Raw genomic sequence first — 19,847 nt, 5'->3', positions numbered from 1 at the left:
CGTAATGGGATGGGAGCTGGCTAGACCTTAACAACAGAAAATAGTAAAGAAATCTCCAAACATTTGGAGCGTAAATAAACTCCTCTAAATAATCTGCGAGTCATAAAGGAAGTCTTAAGGAAAATAAAAAAAATACTGAACTGAATAAAACTAAAAATGTGGTCCATTAAAACTGATGGGACACAGATAAAGCAGTATTTAAAGGAAAGCTTCAGAGACCTGGGCCCTACGCAAACAGGATGAGAACGCTATTCAGGTCTCCCAAAGAAGAATAGAAAGAGCTATGCTTGGAATATCACGTTTCACTCAAGTGAGAGAAAGAATCTGGAATTCCGACCTCCATCGATGATCAAGAATCAGGGACGCTGTCTCGTTTGCCAAGGCGTCAAAAATCAGATGGGCTGGTCACGTAATGAGATTTAAAGACGACCGTTGGACTAGAGCTGTTACCGACTGGATTCCACGGGATGTCAAAAGACCGTGTGGCCGCCCACCTTCCAGATGGTCAGACTTCTTCGTCAAGATCATGAACGACCGGTTTGAGGCCCTTCATGTTCCCGGAGCGAACAGATGCCATTGGGCTACACTAGCACGCGACAAGGACAAATGGAGACGTTACTGGCGCCCGCTCGAGCAAATCGACGACTAACGGGAAGTTAAGCGATTAAGTGAAAGGAAAGCTCATAGCATTAAGATGCGTATCTTAGAATAGAAAGACGGCCTCAAGTTAAGGATCTAAGCCTCCAATGTTAAGATACCAGAAAAAGACAAAATGGTATCAAAAGGAGCAGATGAAAGGAAAAATGGATGTAAAGGCAGAAACCAATGGAACTTCAAATGGATAAAGGAAAAACAAAACAAAACACCAGAAACGACTTCTTAAAAAAATATCAATACCGGGGCTGGAGCAATAGCACAGCAGGGAGGGCGTTTGCCTTGCACGCGGCCAACCCGGGTTCGATTCCCAGCATCCCATAATGGTCCCCTGAGCACCGCCAGGGGTGATTCCTGAGTGCAGAGCCAGGAGTAACCCCTGTGCATCGCCAGGTGTGACCCAAAAAGCAAAAAAAAAAAAAATCAATAAATTTGATAAATTTCTGGGAGGACTGAAAATGGGGAAAGAAAAGAAGCCTTAGTTTCAAGAATGAAATGGGGCTGCTGTAATCTCACAGGTATTAAGTGGATAAGAAGGCGTTTCTACAGTTAACTATGTCACTTATATTCAACCTCACAGGCAACGACGTCCATCTACCTACAAAGACAAAAGGTCCCAGAGCACACCCGGGAGGTGAGCAGGGAGGCCTGGGTGCGGGGGGTGGCACCGGCACGTTCCATGGGGCAGGGGGAGAAACCCAGGCCCATCTCCGAGAAGACAGAGCGAAGCTTCTGGGCTGCTCGGGAGACGGCATTCCTTTAACATCAGAACCAGGAAAACACAGTCACCGGGAGGGCACAGACTCACGGCAGCGGTTGGCAAGATATTGGCAAGTCAAGTCTAACCCTACATAATAAGACACCGAGATCAAACGGGGTTTATTTTAGGAAGGCCAGGCTGATTCAATATTCGAAACATTCATCTACTTGTGACCAAGACAAGGGTGTACTGAGGACAGAGTAGACACAGATCAATGAAGGGGGCTGGACACACAAACACAAGCACGCACGTACACATGCACAGAAGCACACACACCACACACACAAAGAAACACACCACACATACAAACACACATACCACACATATACACACACCACACACAAACAAACACAGGCACACACACGCACACAGAGAAACACACACACCAGACAAAGAGACGCATGCACACAGAGAAATGCACACATCACACACATGCACACACACACACAAACACACACACACTGGCTGAGTTAAAAAGTTGCTCCCAAATACAACTTTTCCTTTGTGTCTGGGCCACAGCTGGCGGTGCCCAGGGCTGACTCCGGGTCACTCCTGGCGGGTGCAGGGAATCGAATATGGGCAGACCGTGCACACGGCAAGCGCCCTCCCCACTGTGCTCCCTCAGCCTCCCCGAGCACAGCTTCTGTGTCCTCCGTCCAGCCCGGAACCGAAGGGGAGATGCCAGGTGTGGGGAGAAGCACCCCCACACCCGAGTGACCTCGACATGCACAGGGCTTGGGCTCCGCCTACAGCTGTGACACAGTTCCAGGGCTGCGGAATCTCATGGCTGCCGCTCGCCAGCCCCGGCTGGCCCACGGGAAGGCGTCCCTGACAGTTCTAGTCGGCGGCCTAGCACACGATCCCCGGGAAGCTCTCCAGAAAGTGCTCACGCGAGGCACGGAGGGAGAGGCAGAACACGGTTTTCCGGCGGGGCTGGGAGGCGGCACGGCACAGATGCCCGATGGGTCTGACGTCAGCACCTCTGGGCCCTGGGCCCGGCTGGGTGTGGCCCCGGGCCTCCAGGACTGCTGGGCCCACACCCCCTGCAGCACCATGTCCTGGGTCCCCAGGGGGCACCGGGGCCTCTGGAAGGTCCCCTGTATGTCACGGTACCTGGATCCTGGACAGAAAAGGAGACCCAGGTAAGACAAAAGGACTGCACACAGGGCTGTGGTCACAAGAAGGCATTCACCCTGAAGCTTGGTGACCAACGTGTCGCGGATGTAAGTCGCCGACTCCAGTTACCGAGAAGGCAACTTCCTCCTCCTGACTCACACACATACTGACAAAATAACCCTTAAAGTTGATACTGTAATCATGAATGCTTTTTCCTCAAGACAGAGCCAAAGGGAAAGCTATCCTCTCCTTTTCAGCATGGTAGCAAGACATCTTAGCACTGCGATAAAAGCAGTTCAGGGGGTATGGTGCCGCCAGCAGGTCAATCTGTACCTGTGAGGCGAGTGCATCAGCAGCCTGATGGTGCCTTCAGACTCCTAGATACCCCAAAATGGCTGCTGTGCCTTTGGCCAGACCCCAAAAACTTGGGGCAAAGTTTACCAAGAAAGTAAATGGCCAAAAGTTACGTATGTGGGAGACACAGCCACAAACCACCTCCGGCCCAGCTATATAATTGGAGACATGGCCTCTCTGGTTCCTGATCGGACTGCTTAATGGCCATGACCCCAGACTCAGAAACAAATCTCGAAATCCAGTGGCTTTTGGCAGAAATGCCTCCAGTCCCTGCAGTAGGTTACCGGTGCTGGGCTACCCCAGGTGGGAATAGTTTTCATGCCTTGGCCTGTTCCCCCTGGCAGCCCGGTGGCTGCCATCCTCCAGAGGCCACTGGACAGTCAGGTTTGGGCCCCCTGTGACAAGACACACGGGACCTCACGGTATGGGGATGGAGCCGGCCCTTTCCTCCCCGTCCCAAAGAGACCCCGAGTTGCCGCCCATGAATGGCCTTTCTGGCTCCTGATCAAGCTGCTTAACGGCCATGATCCCAGAGGCTCAGGAACAAATCTCGGAACCCAGCAGGTTTTGGCAGAAATCCCTCCAGATTTAAATGTTAAAATTTCGGAATTTCAAAATTGTTTGGCCACTACTGCAGCCATGCGACATCACATTATTCATAACCAGCTATAGAAAACAAATTGTCTACTGTTGCCTTTTCGGTAGATATGAGTGTTGGGGTCACGGTCACGGTCACAGTCCTCCCGTTGTTCATCGATTTGCTTGAGCGGGCCCAGTAACATCTCCATCGTGAGACTTGTTGTTACTGTGTCTGGCATATCGAATACGTCACGGGGAGCTTGCCAGGCTCTGCCGTGCGGGCGAGACACTCTCGATAGCTTTACCAGGCTCTCCAAGAGGGGCGGAGGAATTGAACTCGGGTCGGTCATGTTGGCTGCGTTCAAGGCAAACATCCTACCACTGTGCTGTAAAATCTCAAATAATAATGGTGGGTCTGGTGTCAAAATATTGAATGTGATCAAAGTAGAAAGAGAGTAATGTGGAAACCATCTGCCCTGCAGGTAGGGGGAGGGTGTGGGATGGGAGTATCCTGGGGCTTTTGGTGGTGGAAAATGGGCACTGGTGAAGGTACGGGTGTTTCATTGTACGAGCGAGACTTAAACCCAAAAGCTTTGTAACTGCTCTCACGGTGATTCCATCAATAAAATTATAAAAAATGAAAAAAAAAGTAAGGTGGAGTTCCTGTCCAATTCAATCAGCCAAATCATTAGCTGAATAAACAGCAGTACTACCACATTAAAAAAAAATATAGGCAGTTCAAAGCAGGCATTTTAGGAAGAAAGAGACGGGGTTTCCCTTCTCAAGCACTGTGACTGTCAGTGGGGGAGTTCCTGGCTGCTGACAGAGAAAGGTCTGAGGCGCAGGTCAACACACGGAGCCGTTTGCACGCACCAACGGTACTTTACTCCAACGCACAAGTCTAACCCCAATCATGAGAAGAGAACACTGAATCGAGAGACAGGATACCTTCGTAAAGTCCCGGCATTACACAGCTTTAATCGCTCACAAACCGCTCTCTAGTCGGTTTCAATCACTCAAGTCAAAAATCTCAGGTGGGGCCAGGGTGAGAGCACAGCGGAGAGGGCACTCGCCTCGCACGTAGCCGACCCCGGTTCAACCCCCGGCATCCCATACGGTCCCCTGAGCACCGCCAGGAGTGATCCAGGATCACCGAGCCAGGACTCAGCCCTAAGCACTGCCAGGGGTGGCCCCCAAACAAAAAAGTAAACAAGATTAAAAAAAAATCCTTAGGTAGATCTGTTGTAAATCCAAAGTGTAACTGTGAAACTCCCCTGAGAACGAGTGAGCCTGAAGATCAGGGGAAGACATGAGGCAGGCAGAGCGGGGGGCCCACGGCTGGCGCTGGGGTTCCTTGTGCGCTCGGCAAACAGAGAGCAAGGAGTTTAGCAAGGGGCAGTGCAGGCAGCCACCGGGCCAGGCCGGCGAGTCCCAAACGGACCCACACGGGCTCGTCAGACCAGCGCTGGGCAAAGGGCCGAGACGTTTCAACAGAAAGAAGTTTCCGAACAGCCGTCCTAGAAAACTGCTCACCCGCGGACGGGGCTTGTCAAACCCGTCTCCTTACAGACATTCGCCTCAACAGACGCCAGTGAGCGGGAGGCGAGAAGGAACCCCATCCACACGAGAACAGGGCAGGGTCCTGCGCGGCGGTCGCGGACCCCGGACCACCCACGGGAGACGTGGGGGAGGCGGGTTTCCCGGACCCACAGGATGCTCAGGAGGCTCAGGCCCTCCTGGGCACAGGCGTGTGGGGCGGCGGCTGCACCCCAGCCGCCCACCTGGCTATTGGTATTCACTGCCCCGTCGTGAGAGCGCCCGCGACTTAGTTAACAGAAGAATTATGCCTAAGACTTTAAGCTCAAACTTAAGGAAGCCTACAGAGAAATGATTAAACTGTGAGTGTCCTGGTGCGAATGTGAATAATTATACATTAACACCCTTTACCGGTCAGGTAATTGTCATTCAGCTCAACGCTGAGGAGATGACTTCTGAGCAGGTGCTCACGGTTTCCGAACAACACTGGAAAAGAAGCGGACTGCTCTGAGAACACGGTGGGGGAGAGAGAGATACCCCGAGAGAACACGGGGGGAGAGAGAAAGAGACTCAGAGGGAACAGAGGGGAGAGAGATACTCTGTCAGAACATGAGGGGAGAGAGAGACTCTGAGAACAGAGGAGAGAGATACTGTGTCAGAACAGAGGGAGAGAGATACTGTGTCAGAACAGAGGGAGAGAGATACTCTGTGGAACAGCAGGAGGAGAGAGATACTGTCAGAATGTGAAGGGAGAGATACTCAGAGGGAAGAGAGGGGAGAGAGATACTGTGTCAGAGCATGAGGGGAGAGATACTCTGGGAACAGAGGGACGGGAGAGCACGCGTCCGAGGGCTGACCCCTGGCCTAGCAGGGTGAGCTGTGTGTGACAGACCGGAAGTCCAAGGAAGCCTGAGGACTTTGGTGCTGAGTCCCTGGGCCACCCCAGCCCCCGGGTGTCTCACCCCCAGCTCTTCTCTCCCCCGGACACTGTCCGGCCTCTCTCCGGGGAAGCCGCCTGGCGCTGGAGGGGCCGGGGCTGGGAGGGGCCCAGAGACGACCGAGCGCCGCCTGCACTGTTGGGGACACACGGGTCCTGGCAGGCGCACCCTGGGCGGCCTGGGCATGGTGCAGAGACCGCCAGCTGCCGCCGTGTGAGGCTGCCCAGGGCACAAGCGCCCACGGAACCCACGGGGCTGCCCAGGCACCAGGGCGCAGTGGCAGACGTACCCGCGAGTTGTTGCGTTTCTACAGGGCAGACGTGGGACAGCCCAGTCAGCATCCCTGGTCAGCCCACCCCGGGTGCGTTTCTGAGGCAGTGGGTTGGCGGCAAGGCCACGGGCTCGGGAGGACCAGCCTGCGCTTCCCAGGAAAGCTCGCCCAGACAGAGCTGTTGGAGGAAGGGCCGGGGGGCTGGCGCGGTCATTGCTCCACGGAGGACCGAGGGGTTCTTTGGGGATCAATCTCAGCATCAACCCGGAGCCTCGGCCGTGGGCAGTCGCAGAATTCAAGGGGAGTGATGAGGGGCTCCCAGTGGCGCCTGGAGGGGGCAGAGGGTCCGAGGGACAGGGACCCTGAGGGCGGGCAGAGCTGGGCAGGGAGCCCCGTGAGGGACAAGGCCCTTTCCGTCCCTGTAGGGCAGGGGCCCGATAGCCCTGTCCAGAACCCGGGGCATGGATGGGGGCCAGGGAAGAACCACCTGGACCAGGAAGCTCAGGTCTGTCTGGGCCTGGAAGACAGTGCTGAGGCCCACGAGTGATGGCGGGCGGGCTGTGGACTCCGAGGCCTGTGCTCGTCCAGGGGCACCCAGGACCCGCACCCCAGCTGGCCTCAGGTCCTAGAGCGCCACCATCCTGGGACACCAGAGCTAGTCCCTGTGGAGGGTCCGAGAGGCGGCGCACAGACGGGAAGTCACGCCCACTCCCGCAGTGCTCACTGGAGCAGAGTCGGACGCTTCTTCCTCCGGCGCTTTCAGCCGCCCACCACATGGCACGGCTTAGCCCCAGGGCCGTGGCCTGCTCAGGCCCCTCTACCACGGGAGGTCGGCGTCACGTATGGGCATCCCCGACTTGTGTGCCAAACGGGGGGGGGCACTCTGACCCCTAACAGCCTGTCCAGTCGCTGCTTGGGCCCTGCCGCTGCCTTCGCCCGTCCGAGAAGCTGCCCAAGCCCAGCGCAGACGAGGCTGAGACTCGCCCGCCCGCCGCGTGGCACACAGAGCGGCCAGACGGCCCTGGCGTGGCTCTGTGTGGCCTGGGCACGGGGCTGTGCCCGCGAGATGCCCCCACTCCCAGCAAGGCCGCAGGCCCTCCCCGCCCGCCACGCCTCTGCTTGTTTCCTGCCGCTCGCTTTCTGGCGTCCGTCTCCGGCCCCTGTCCGTCTGCTCAGGCCGTGGGCAGAGTCCGCTTCCCTCTCAGCTCCCCGCAGGGCCCTCAGGCCACCCCCCAGGTGCGCGGGAGCAGCTTCCACGGCGCCCGGTCTGAGCCGCACACGGCTGGCAGCCCACGGGGCTCCTCCTCCACTGTCCCTGCCGGGAAAGGCCGGGCACTCCTCCCAACAGTGCTCCTGCCTGGTCATTCCTCCCAACAGTGTTCCTGGCCCGTCTTTCTTCTCCAATAGTGCTCCCGGCTCTGTGCAAATTACAGATTTGTAGCTAGTCTTGCAATCAGGGAATACCGGTCCCAAAGAATCCTTTTTCCAGACTGCCTGGGACAATCTGGGCCCTCTAAGACTCGTGATGGGAAGGCCCAATCCTGTAGAAATTTAACCGAAGACTTAAAAGCTTGACAGCACCGAGCACAGAGAACAGCTCACGGCCAGGCGCCCTCATGGGTTGACGCTTCTCTGGCCACCCGCACCTGTGCTCCGGTCAGGCCTCTTGACTTGGCCCAGCCTCGTCTTGGAATGCTGAGTCGAGTGTCTTTCTTTCTTTCTTTCTTTCTTTCTTTCTTTCTTTCTTTCTTTCTTTCTTTCTTCTTAAAGTAAATATAAAACACTAAGTTTGGCACAATGTTGAATTGATTTCCATTTTAATTTCATTATGCATAAACCTGTTTTATATGTTAAAATCCTCGAATCCTAGGGCTGGAGAGTCCTGTGGGCAGGACGCCTGCCCTGCACACCACCAACCCCAGTCCAAGCCCCGGCACTGCATGGGGTCCCCAAGCCTGGCCAGGAGTGAGCCCCGAGCACAGAGCCAGGAGTGAGCCCCGAGCACAGAGCCAGGAGTCAGGCCTGAGCATAGAGCCAGGAGTCAGGCCTGAGCAGAGCTGGGAGTGGCCAAAAAGAAAAATCAAACCAAAAACCAACCTCCCCCCCATCCAGCAAAAAAACCACCACCACCAACAACAACCCTGCGGGGTCATCAGCCTCGTCAATTCACTCACTTAAGAAGCATTTTAAAATCACAGAGCCACGGAGCCGTGAGTCTGCGGGAAAGATCATGCAACAGTGACAAGGCCGCTGCCCGGGTACGGCGTCTCTTACCGTGTTCGTCTCCTGCACGGGACTCTGCTCCAACCTCCCGAGAACCTGGGGACTGTCCACACACGGGGCCTCGGCCTGAGCTGTCCCTCTCGATGCCCCGTAGGTGCCCGTGGCCTCTGCGGTCAGTGGCTCCGGAAGGACACGCCAGCGCCACCCTCCTGCTCTGCTCCTGCCGGGTCAGCCTTCGCCCTGTCTCTCACGGCTGCCTCTCCCTGACGCCCTCACGGGGACGAGGAGACCCCGAGAGGCCGCACCTCCGCAGGGCCATGAAGGGTCATCCCGGAGGGGAAGCTTCCTTCGTCGTTTCACTTTCTGAGCTATTGTCGTATTTTATCCCTAGCGATCTCCTCAGGCCTAAAATGGTTCATTTTATACTTTGACAAACATTTATTAGTGGGCTGGAGCGAGAGCACGGCAGGTAGGGCGTCTCTTTGCCTTGCACGCGGCCGCCCTGAGTTCGACTCCTCCGCCCCTCTCGGAGAGCCCGGCAGGCTCCCGACTCGCCTGTGACACATTCGATCGGCCAAACAAGTCACAAGTCTCACAATGTTCCTGGGCTCGCTCGAGCAAATCGCTGACCAACGGAGGACAGTGCTCCAGTGCACCAGTGGGCTGGGGGTGGCCGAGAACGTGCCCTGCCCGAGAATGGCCCTGTGTGCCAGCTCTAGGGGTCAGCTCCATCTGGACGAGGCGACCTTTAGGGGAGCGAGTGGACCCTCAGGAGACCGCTACGGACCCGCCCGTGGTCCTTCCTGGGCCCCGCCAGGAGGGCAGAGTGCAGACACTGGCCGTCCGCTGCGGGGCGGCACTGGGCAGGGCTGTGCCGAGAGGCCTTCTCGCCCCTTGCGGAGCCAGGCCGTGTGGCCCCGAGCAGCACGGAGCATGGCCGGCACCCCCTCCCCTGGCTGCATGCGAGGAACTGGCCCTCAGCCCTCTGGCGCTGGGCTGCATGGGGAAAGAGCTGTGCAGTTCCTTGGGGCCACGGCTCGTGGCCACGCTCCTTGGGACGAGACTTCGGGGTGCGGTCGCAAGCCACCCTGGCTGTTGGCTTCGATCCCACAGCGGGGGCTGATCTCACCGGCGCTGGGGGCAGCCAGGCTGCTGCCCGTGTGGCTCCTGCCCCCTTCCCAGCTGAGTCGCCCCCCCGGACGGAGAGCAGACGGGTCTACACCTCGGTGACACGGGGGCAGCAGCCCACACGGACCTGCAGAACAGCTGGTGGGTGCTGAAGTGAGGGCAGGCGGCCTGGCCTGTTACTGCCCAGTAGCTGCGGCCTCTGGGGAACCTCTCGGGGCTTCAGGCACCAGGGTGCAGCCCCGGGGCCCCAACACACTTACCCTCGGGCAGGAAGACCCTTCCCCAGCGCCCTGCACTCCTGCACCTGAGGCACTGCCCCGCTCTGCCCTCTCCCCGCCTGCCCTGCAGAAGGGCCACGGGGCGTCAAGGGCACACAGGTGCCAGCAGCTTTGATTAATGCGAACTGGGCGGTGAGCGATAGCTGCACGCCTTGGCTCTGGCACAAGTAAACAAGCCCGCCCAAGGAAATTTCAAAGGCGACGCCTTAACGGGAAAAGGGAACAGCCCCGGGGGCAGCCCGGGGAGCAGCCAGGTGCCAACACCGGGCACCAGGCAGGCCGTGTGCGGGCCCAAAACGCAGACATGCCGCACATCAAAAGGTGTTAATGGTTTCAATATTTATCTGCTGCAGGGAAGTTCTCTAAAAAGAAGACAGGGGAAAAAAAATTCTGCTAATGGCGGTGTCTCTGCCATTAAAATGAAAAGCTTAATGCATCTTATAATCAGAGGACAATTTGCAAATCATTAAGAGAAATGTAAAATTCCATTAAAATACAAATCAAGAGACTCTCCCCGGACTAATAATCTTTCTGATATTATTTTGCATTTCACTATTTCTGTCCCAATACCCAGGCCCCTCAGACGATCAGTTCCTGAACACGCTATTTACCACGGCCTCCTTCCTTCCTGCACGGGAGCCGGGGAGAAGGGCGATCTGCGATTCAGAGCAGGTACTAATGAAGAATTCCATATATTCTGAAATTTAATTAAAACCCCAAAGATTTCAAATTAGATGCAATTTGAAATGCCTGGGGCAGGAATACATGTGCTCCGTGGCAGGGGATCATACTGAAAGTTGATGCCGTAATTGGCCCTGATGTATTTTTGTGTTGCCGGGCTGGAGCACGGAACTCATAACCATATAAAAATTCTCTGTAGATTACCTGCTCATTGGAAATGCCATCACTCAGGTAGTTCTCCACTAAATTACCATGCTACTAAAATGCACAAAGTGATTCGGAGAGTGGAGTGGCACAGCTGGCCGGCGCCGCCGATGAGTTATGCATGCGTCAACGCGGCCTTTTTTCTTAGTAAAATATGCTCAGTTGAATATTAAAATATAATTGGCATTCAACCTAAGTAGCTTAAACCATTCTGTTATCTTCTTTTAAACCGATTTGGTTCCTCCACAGTTATTTTCAAGGATGCGATTCACAAACTAATGATACCATCATATGCCGCCAGATTTGCGCTGCTCCACATCCGTCATCAGCCGGGCGGCCGCCACCGCCTGCCCGGGCCCTAATAGGGGCTGTTCCTGGCATCGGAAGCCCAGTTCTCGAGAAAGGACGGGGGCGTGCCGGCCACTTCTGTCGGTTCTTGCATATTTTACTCTAAGGAGGGGAAGGGACGCGGATGTTCTGTGAGAGCCGCCTCTCCGGGCCGCGCCCTGCGGCTGCCCACCTGGGGAGAGGGGACGCGCGGGGTCGGCCTTGCTGCGGCGAGGCACGTGGACGCTCCGGAAAGGGCCAGTGTGTGATCACGCCCCGGGAAGGGCCGGCAGCGCTGCCCAGAGGACTGAGCAGCTCACCACGGCGATGGACACTGGCCGGGGGGAGAGAGCACGCAGGACAGTGTCCAGGGCGTCACTGGCACCTCAGACCTAGGAGGCAGGAAGCTGGCTCTGGGGCGGAGTGGCCTCGCGCCTGGTCACCAGCGGGACGGGGCTTCCTTCCCTGCAGCCTTCAGGCCGAGGGGTCAGAGCTACGCTCTGCATACCGGCCAATCGGCCAGTACGACAAAGGCCGCAGGACGGCCCGACGCGGGGAGCTCTGTCCCGCCTGGCGCCTGGAACCGCCTTTGAGGGCAACTGTCTACCCAGACATCCGAGATCTGAGCGGGGCAGGAACCACAGGCACTCAGCAGCTGGAGGAATCACCTTCACACGCTGGGCTCCTGCTGGCATTAATGCCACTCGCTTCGTATCGATATTTATGTACTCAGCTACATACCGGTCACGGTGCATTTCGTGGGCATTTTAATTGAAGTCTTTGCTCCGGAAACACAGGTAGAGATCATTCTGTTTTTGCTAGGACGATGCAGGAGGCATTAACGGGGCCCAGAAAATGGGATTATGTGTTTTACGGTGACATGAATACTGCGGCAATCTCTTCAGAAACAGCGTCGGGCGATCACGGTGGAAACAGCAAACTTGAAAGCAAGGAGAAAATCTCCTTCAAAGAAAATCAACCTAATAAAAAAAATCCCAATTTCTCCAAGCCTGTTGCAAGCGAAAATTACAGGACAAAGTGGCCGTTTACAGCTCTGGGTGGGAGAAACCGAGTAGTCCCTGCGGCCTGTGGCAGGCAGGCTAGGCAAGTCCAACAAGGGCACTGCAGGGGTCTTCTCCGGGGAGCACAGCGGAGCACCAGGCCATCTGGCTCGCTTGGGGCCACGCCTGGTGGTGCTCCAGGGCCGCTTCTGTGAGGCCGCTCCTGGGGGCGGGGGGTGGGGGCGGGATCCAGAGCTCCCGCCACCGGGCCTTTGCTCGGCCCCTGGAGCAGCACCCCCGGCCACAGGCAACCAGAGCCTGGCAGAAACGCTCACAGGCTTGCTGTCTGGTCCCAAGGCCGGAGTCAACAGTCACGTCTCACGGCGACTCTTCCCATGAAGGCGGCACGTGCACAGCTTCAGAGACCCCAAGGGTCTTCACCGTAGAGGAGCCCCCGGCCTGCTCGGCTGCGTCAGCGCGGGCGTCCTGCGGCTCGGGGACAGCATTCCTGGGCTGCACTTCCCCGGCCAGGTTCACGGGCACCGTGGGGAACGCAGGGTCCGAGCACCTCGCCAACTGAGGCTGAACTCTGACCAGGAGCCTCCCAGGACCCCCGGGTCCCTCGCACCGCCCAGACCTCGGCAGGGGCGGGCGCCCGGGACAGACTCTGCAACCCATGACGCAGATTCTCCGCCCCGGCAGCTGGCAGGAAAGGGGCATCTCCCACCCACCACACCGACCCCTTCCCGAGAGACCACAGGTCACCGGCAGAACGAGCCTCGGACCCTGGCGAGTTTACAGCGGCAGCATTTTCATCTCCCCAGCGTGGGGGACCAAACTTAGGGCGGCAAAGCAGGAGCAGGCCCGAGCCACCGAGGCACATACCGGCCCGGGAAGAGCTTTCCTCACCCTCCGGCCGGGTCATCCTGCCTCGCCCACTGACCATGCGCAGCTCCTTGAGCAAGAGGACACGTGCACAACCTCGAACTCGGCCAGAAACGCCAGCAAACGTCTCCCGGAGTTGACAGAATCGTCTCAGGCAATAGCGAAGAGAGTTGAACTTAATGTAGGGTGAAACGCACGGCGGAAAGCATTTGGTCGCCAGGGCCAACGTAACGGGAGCAACGGTGCTCAAGTGAGGCAGGTCTGTGCCATCCACTCAAGCACATGCACGCACACTCACATGCACACACGTGCACTCACGTGCACACTTGTATGTACTCACGCACGCAGGCACACATTCACATGTACACACATTCATGCACGTGTACTCACAGACATGCACTCATGTGCACACACACACACGAACGTACACTCACTCACACACGTACTTGCACACGTGCACATGCTCTCTCACACACCTACACGCGGGTACTCACAGTCAGTCTGTGTATAAACACATTCGTCTATCCAAACGTTTTTATGTCCGAGGGAGGGGTGAAAATCATGCAAATCTGGCAAAATATTAAGGGGAAGCTTTCTCGAGCACCGATGTCTGGAAAGGCTGAAATGAACAGACAACGTTGTGCAGACTGCCGAACTGCCCAGGCTGCCCTCGTCCAGGATGCTTCTGCTCAGAACCAAGAGGAAACCAGCGCGGGACAGCACGGTGGCCGGGACTGTGGGTGCACCCAATCCGGGCCCTGAGCTCTGGCCAGTGAGATTCCCCAGCAGGGCAAATGCGGCCAGTGACTCCCACTCCGTCCTAAGGGCACAGACCTGGGAGCTGGTGCAGCCCCGGGCAGGTGCGCCGTGGGCTCGGCCCCAGAGACAGGGAGAGACCAGCAGGGCCCACAGCCCCTCACCAGGGCCTGGGGATAGGAGCCGCTGAGCCCCCAACCCTGGCCTGGGGTCTGGTGACACCTTCATCTCTGTGGTGTTTCCACCGGTGCCTTCACGGGGGTCCATCCGCAGGGCGGTACTACACACGGGCTCCCGTGAAGCCACCCCCCAGCGGGGGAATGTGAGGAGGCAGACGTCCCCCGACCATGGGGACGCGGCAGGACGCAACAGTGGGTGGGGGTTGGGGGGCGGGGGACGGCTCAGCCTGAGGAGGGGGCCTGGCCACAGCTCCCCAGAATACCCGGGTCTTCCTCTCTGCCGCAGAGCCGGCGGGTCCAAGGAGGCCTAGACGCATTCATACACCCTTCCACCTTCCAGAACCTTCCCTCGACCAATGCCAGCCTCACTTCCCGGGGGCGCCCCATCTCTTTCCGTGAGAAGCACCTCTGGGCTTCAGGGGTGCGGCTCCCCCCACTCCGGGCTTCCTTCCCAGCAGATCCAACGCCAAGCTGGGGACCGGGCCCCACCGGAGGAGCACCGGGGAGCGGGCACCTGCCGTGGTTCCTTCATCCAAAGGGCAGGAGCTGGCGCTGACCAGGCACACACGAGCATCTCCCCAGGGCTCGGCAGCGCAGTGCTGAGGTGGCCCTGCCCAGGGACAGGGGCTGACGCCAAGGCCACAGGACGCAGATGAGGAGGCCCCTCCCTAGGTCTCGGGGGCTGCCGTGGCTGGGAGTCTCCAGCCCGACTCGGCTCTGCGAGCTCGTCCCCGGTGAGGCCGGGGGTCGGGCGGCCCCTGGGAGGCGGCAGCTGGGGCAGGAGGGAGTGGGCGGTCTTGGGGGGAGACGAGCTTCTCGGAGCCTCTGAGAAGTCACAGACTTGCCTGGAGCCGGCAGGTTCCACCGTGGTCACGCGGCCGTGTTTCATAGCCGCGAGCTAATGGCTGTGACGAAGGAATTATGAAAGTGTTAAGCACCTCATTTCAAAGGGAGCATCGCGGGCGCTTTGGAAAGAAAACTCAGGGACCATCTGTGAAAGCCGCCGAGTGTGAGACGGCCGAGAGCACGGGGACCTGGGCCGCGGGGAACACCCGCCGCGCGTGGCCTGGGCGTGGGGACCCCACTCCCCGGATTCCCCTCGTGCTTTCGCCTCTGACTCTGCGGCCTCGGCAGGAGCTGAGCTGGTTTAGAACGTGAGACGGAGGATTCGGGAAACCCAGAGACGCTCCCGGACTCCGTCAGAGAAACACGGGCTTCCCCTCAAGGACGAAGTCCTGATCCCGAGAGAGCACTTCTGGGGGGGTCGCTCAGCGCCCCCAGCACCCGACGGCGGACGCCTGCAGCACCGGGACACACCAGGAGAATCTCCACACACGTGGCCTCGGCATCTTCCCAGACGCTGCCCTGAACGCAGACACACCCTCACCCTCGGAGGCCACACGTCCCCCCTGCAGGACCAGCCAGGCAGCCGCCCCGGCTGCCTCGGAGTCCGACGGCTAAACTGGCCTCGGGCCACACTGGGAAATCCTCCACAGAAGTGGGGCCTGAGGCTTCACCTCCCACGGAGGTGATTCCACACGGCTGGTCAGCCCCTGACGACAGGAGGCCCCAGCAGACGTGGCCAGACACAGGGAGTCTGAGCTTGGAGCACACAGCAGGACAGAGGGAGCACTGCAGCAGGATAGAGGGAGCCGTGTCCTGGAGCACTGCAGCAGGACAGAGGGAGCACTACAGCAAGACAGAGGGAGCATCGTGGCAGGACAGGGAGCACTGGGCAGGACAGAGGGAGCATTGTGGCATGACAGAGGGAGCAGGCCCTGGGCACTGGGGCAGGCCACGGCGGGCAGGTCTTGGGAACAAGCCCCTGGTGCGGTGGAGGCGAGGCTTCCTAGCTGGGGCTTTGGGGAGCAGCAGCAGGGCTGGCGCCTCCGACAGCTCGGACAGGCTGTTGGTGCTGGTCTTAGTCCCGGCAGCAGGAGCAGAGTCGGAACCTTCTAGACTGGGAAGCCCTGGCCAGCAGCATCTCCCTGCTGCCCCTCTCCTGGTGCGTGAACCCACCCTCCACGCACCCGACCGACTGGCTGAGTGGGTCCCAGCTGACGGGGCTGTCGACTCTGGGGTCACATGACCAAAGCCAGGGCTGCCTGCCCACCGAGCCTGGGCTCCTCACCCTTGTCCCGTGTCCCCTGTGGACCCCTCCGTGTCCCTCCCTGGCATTTTCATTCTGTGCTGGTGGGGCGGGGCTCGCCGCCCAGGCTGCTCACACAGCTCCCGATGCTCCTGGTCTGTCCTTGCCTCGCGGCCTGTTCTCCCGAACATGAGACCCTCAGCTCCCGGGGGGCTGCGGGCCCCAGTGCTGCAGGGCAGAGGTGAGGCATGTCAGACCCCCCTATCAGCCTGGGCTGCGTGAGGCGCGTCACACCCACCCACCGGCCCGGGTGGCGTGTGCAGAGGGGAGCGTGTCTTTAAGTGGGTGCTTCTGTGTCCGGGGAGAGACCGAGATGTGGGGCCGTGCCCCCCCCCCCCCCCGCCCCGGGCTAGACTCTCCCTGAGGCGCCCCTGGTCCTCCCGGCACAGCCACGCTGCTTCTCTGATGCTCGCACCCATGCTTATGTCCCCAATAACCCAAGCGGCAACTCGGGACAGAGAGAGTAGCAGAAGAAAAGGGACCCCACGTGTGCGGGTCAGCGCCGATGAGCTCCCCGTTAGCCGCTGTGTGACCGTCCAGCCTCTCCTCCGGCCGTAAAATCCCACATCTGGTCCCCGCGGGGAGGAGGTGCCAGAGGAGAAAACAGTCAGCACAGCAGAGGCAGGAAAACTGCCCTCAGCAGGTGACCGGCCCAGGGGACCCCCAGCCACTTCCCCAAGGCACTGAGAGGGGTCATTCCTACCCTAAAGGTCACTTCCAAGTCCTGGTGGTGGGGCGGGAGCGGGGCTGGTCCTAGGCCACAGGGGGCTGGGTGCCAGGGGCAGGCCCCCTCTCCATCCCCTCCGCCCCGCCCCTGCCCGGCCCGGTCACAGGCTCCCTGGGCATGGGGGTCTAGAAGCCAGGGCACGGCCTGGGCGGCTCCTGTCCACACCTACTCCCGCAGGGCAGAGTCCAGAGGCCCCAGACCCCCGAGAGTGCTCGAACCCAGAGCACCCAGCCTGTGGCCAGCCCGGGGGAGGGGCCCCGAAGACCCATTCTGACTCAGTTCCCCACTGGGCCCTCCTGGTGCCCCCACCAGGAGCTGCGCCGTCCTCTCCCCCTTCAGGACCAGCCCGTGGACAGACACTTGCTGGCTGACGTGGCCCTGGAGAGCCTGAGACGCCAGCCGTGGCCTCAGCTGCCGTGACACACAGAGCAGCAGCTCCGGGGAAGTGCCCAGGAACGTTTCAACACGCCCGTCTGTCCCCTGTTCCTGAAGGATGAAGCCAGGCCCTCGGCCACGTGCCCTGAGACTCCTCCCTGAGACACAGCACAGAGGCACTGCCACGGGAGCAGCCACGGGAGTGTCACGAGCCGGTCCTGCCACGGGAGCGCCATGTGCCCGTCCCGTGCTGGCTGGTGGCGGAGTGGGATAACGCCTCGTTTTATCCAGCTGTGCCCCCCCCCGCCCCGACTCTGCAGGCCTCGCCTCTACTGCCCCCCGAGAGTGGCCAGACGTCTTCAAGGAGCAAGGCCGGACGCTCGTCCTCCCAGGCAGCCACATCTGCTGCCTGTTCGATGATGTGACAAGGCCGCAGTGGGCGTCAGTAGCTCGAGCTGTGGGTAAGCGTGGGTCAGGGTCAGCGCTGGGCAGGGCCCGGAGTGGCACTGACCTTGCAGGAAGAGAGGGTGGTGGACGGCCGGGCAGGGCAGCAGCCCCGCGGCTGCGGGCTCACGGAAGTAGGCGTGCAGCCAGGCTGCGCACTGTTCAAGAGGCGTCGGCGTGTCTTTGAGGGGCGCTGGAGCTGCCACAGGGCTGCAAAGCAAGGACAGGAGGTCAGCAGGAGCATCCCCACACGTGAGCGGAGCCTGCGCTGACCCCGGGAGCACTGGAGAGGGAGCAATGGTGGCCACGGGAACCTCGGGCCTGCGTGGAGCACTGTGAGCGCTGTGCAGACGGGCTGTGGGGGGCCCCACCTGCAGGGACACCGGCTGCCCCCGACCCCCAGCCCCACCCTAAGGAGCAGAAAGGGGGGGTGGGCTCTCCTGCACCCCCACTCGTAGGAGGACATTCGAAGAATTTTATAGTGGCAAAATTCATCTTAAATTGAATTTTTATGCGTGTGCTAAAGATCTCAACCTCTGGTCAGTCTGCGGCGCCTTTTAACTCTTTCTCCATCGGCATGAGATGACCATTCGTGGGTGAAACGTAATTAAACCGCTTTGACTCCCAAGCAAGGATTTATGATACTGCCTTTAACATGGATGGCATTAAACACACACATAAAACCACTTTTCAAAGACATGACACAGGTTGCCGTTTCTGCCGTAAAGTGAAATCGATTCCCTGCCTCGCCCAGCTGGGCGCTCGGTCCCGACGGGCCGCCCGGCTGTGCCAGGCATCCCGGCCGCTCGAGCCTCCCTCCCGGCAAACCCGGAAGCCGGTGCCGGTGCCGGGGGGCCACGCGCCCATAAGTCCCGCACCCCAAGGCCCCGAGACTCGTGGCCCCCAGGCTGGGGCACCGGAGCGTCAATCCCCGGCCCACAGCAGTGCCGGCCGGACGGCGGCCGGGGTGAGGGGAAGCTGGTCCTGCTGCCAGGCACCCCGAGGCCGGACCTCCGCCGCCAGCGAGCGCAGAGCAGCCCGGGAGAGGGCAGAGCCAGGCCGTGTCCACTGTCGCTGGCCTTCCCAGGGGGCACCCGGGTGGGGGCCAGACACCAATGGGCACAACCCACACGCCCACGACTCTTTCCCAGGGGAGCTACAGCGGCTGTCACTGAGGGTCCTGGGGGAGGCCTGTGTGGGGCAGGACCCTCTTCTTGGAGGACGGCGGCCTGGGCTTGGCAGAGAGGCCCCTGGAAGCCCTCTGGGGTCTGCCTACTGGCCAGCAGGCCGTGTCCACCCCGGTCCAGTCTCCCGGGTCAAGAGCAGGGATTTGTCCCGTGTCGGGTGGATTTTTCCTGCATTTAAGAACTTTGTGCCAAAGCTCAGGTGGTTTTGTTCTATGAGACTGGATGGGAACTGCTGCCAGCCGGCCTGGACTGGGAAGCGTCACACTGGCACTCAGAGACGCTCCTGTCCGGGTCCCTGGCTGCTGACACAGATCAGCCTCGCCACGCCCTGCCCCTGCCAGTGCCCGTGCCCTGCCCCTCCAGGGCACCCCCCGGTGAGCGGCCATGTGGGCAGTGTCTGGGTGCGCGCGGCCGCGGCTGTGGGATTCTTCCCATGGCGTCTCGGTGCCCAACGGCAGAGAGTGGAAACCGAGACCGGGCCAGGTGCGGCTGCACTGAGTCAACAGCCCGAGGAAGGGGCTGAGTCGCGGGGCCGGGTCCTGCCAGGGGCCTGCCAGGAGCTTTGGCCGCCCCAGCCTTGCGGCCACACGCCCCCGAAGGGAGGAGACGGAGCTGAGTGACCGTGTGCGGGTACATGGTGGGGGGGGAGGCTCCCCAGATCCCGCTTCTGGGGCAGAGAACCCACTGCCTGGATGGGAGTTGGCGGCCTCGGGCAGGGCGGCCAAGGCCCTAACCCTACGGGCACACGGGGTGAATCTCTGGCCCTCAGTTGCACCACAGGCCCCAGCCGAACCCAGCTCCTGCCAGAGGCTACGTGCCCGGGCGGGCCTTGGTGCTCAGGGCGGCTCCTGGCTGGATCAAAAACCGGGGGCGACTGCAGCCAGACGAGCGCTGGCCCCCAGGCATTGGCTTCTAACGGCAACACAGCCCTTGACATCTGGGGTTTAAATTAATGTCGGAACCGAAACAGGACCACTGAGAAATCACGGCAGTATTTCAAAACGCTCACCAAGACACACAGTTTTACAGAAACTTCCAGACACTGCCCAGGTGCGGCACCTGCCCCACGAACGGCACAAGTTTTCTCTTTAAAAA

General features: G+C 59.7%; 1 protein-coding gene across 1 annotated transcript in view; it reads right to left on the bottom strand.

Moving 5' to 3' along the window:
* The window catches only part of MGMT (O-6-methylguanine-DNA methyltransferase), a 159,396-nt gene that overhangs the window by 8,107 nt on the left and 131,442 nt on the right, over positions 1 to 19,847 (bottom strand). Inside the window, exon 6 of the mRNA XM_056106707.1 lies at positions 17,633 to 17,775. Coding sequence (XP_055962682.1) covers positions 17,633 to 17,775 — 143 coding nt within the window. The remainder of the gene's footprint in view (positions 1 to 17,632; positions 17,776 to 19,847) is intronic.

This window comes from Sorex fumeus, unplaced genomic scaffold (genome assembly GCF_029834395.1).
Source record: "Sorex fumeus unplaced genomic scaffold, SorFum_2.1 ptg000142l, whole genome shotgun sequence".
In the NCBI taxonomy this organism is placed as follows: Eukaryota; Metazoa; Chordata; class Mammalia; order Eulipotyphla; family Soricidae; genus Sorex; species Sorex fumeus.
Note: the sequence above shows the minus strand (reverse complement) of the source record. Positions and strands in the feature narration are given on the sequence as shown.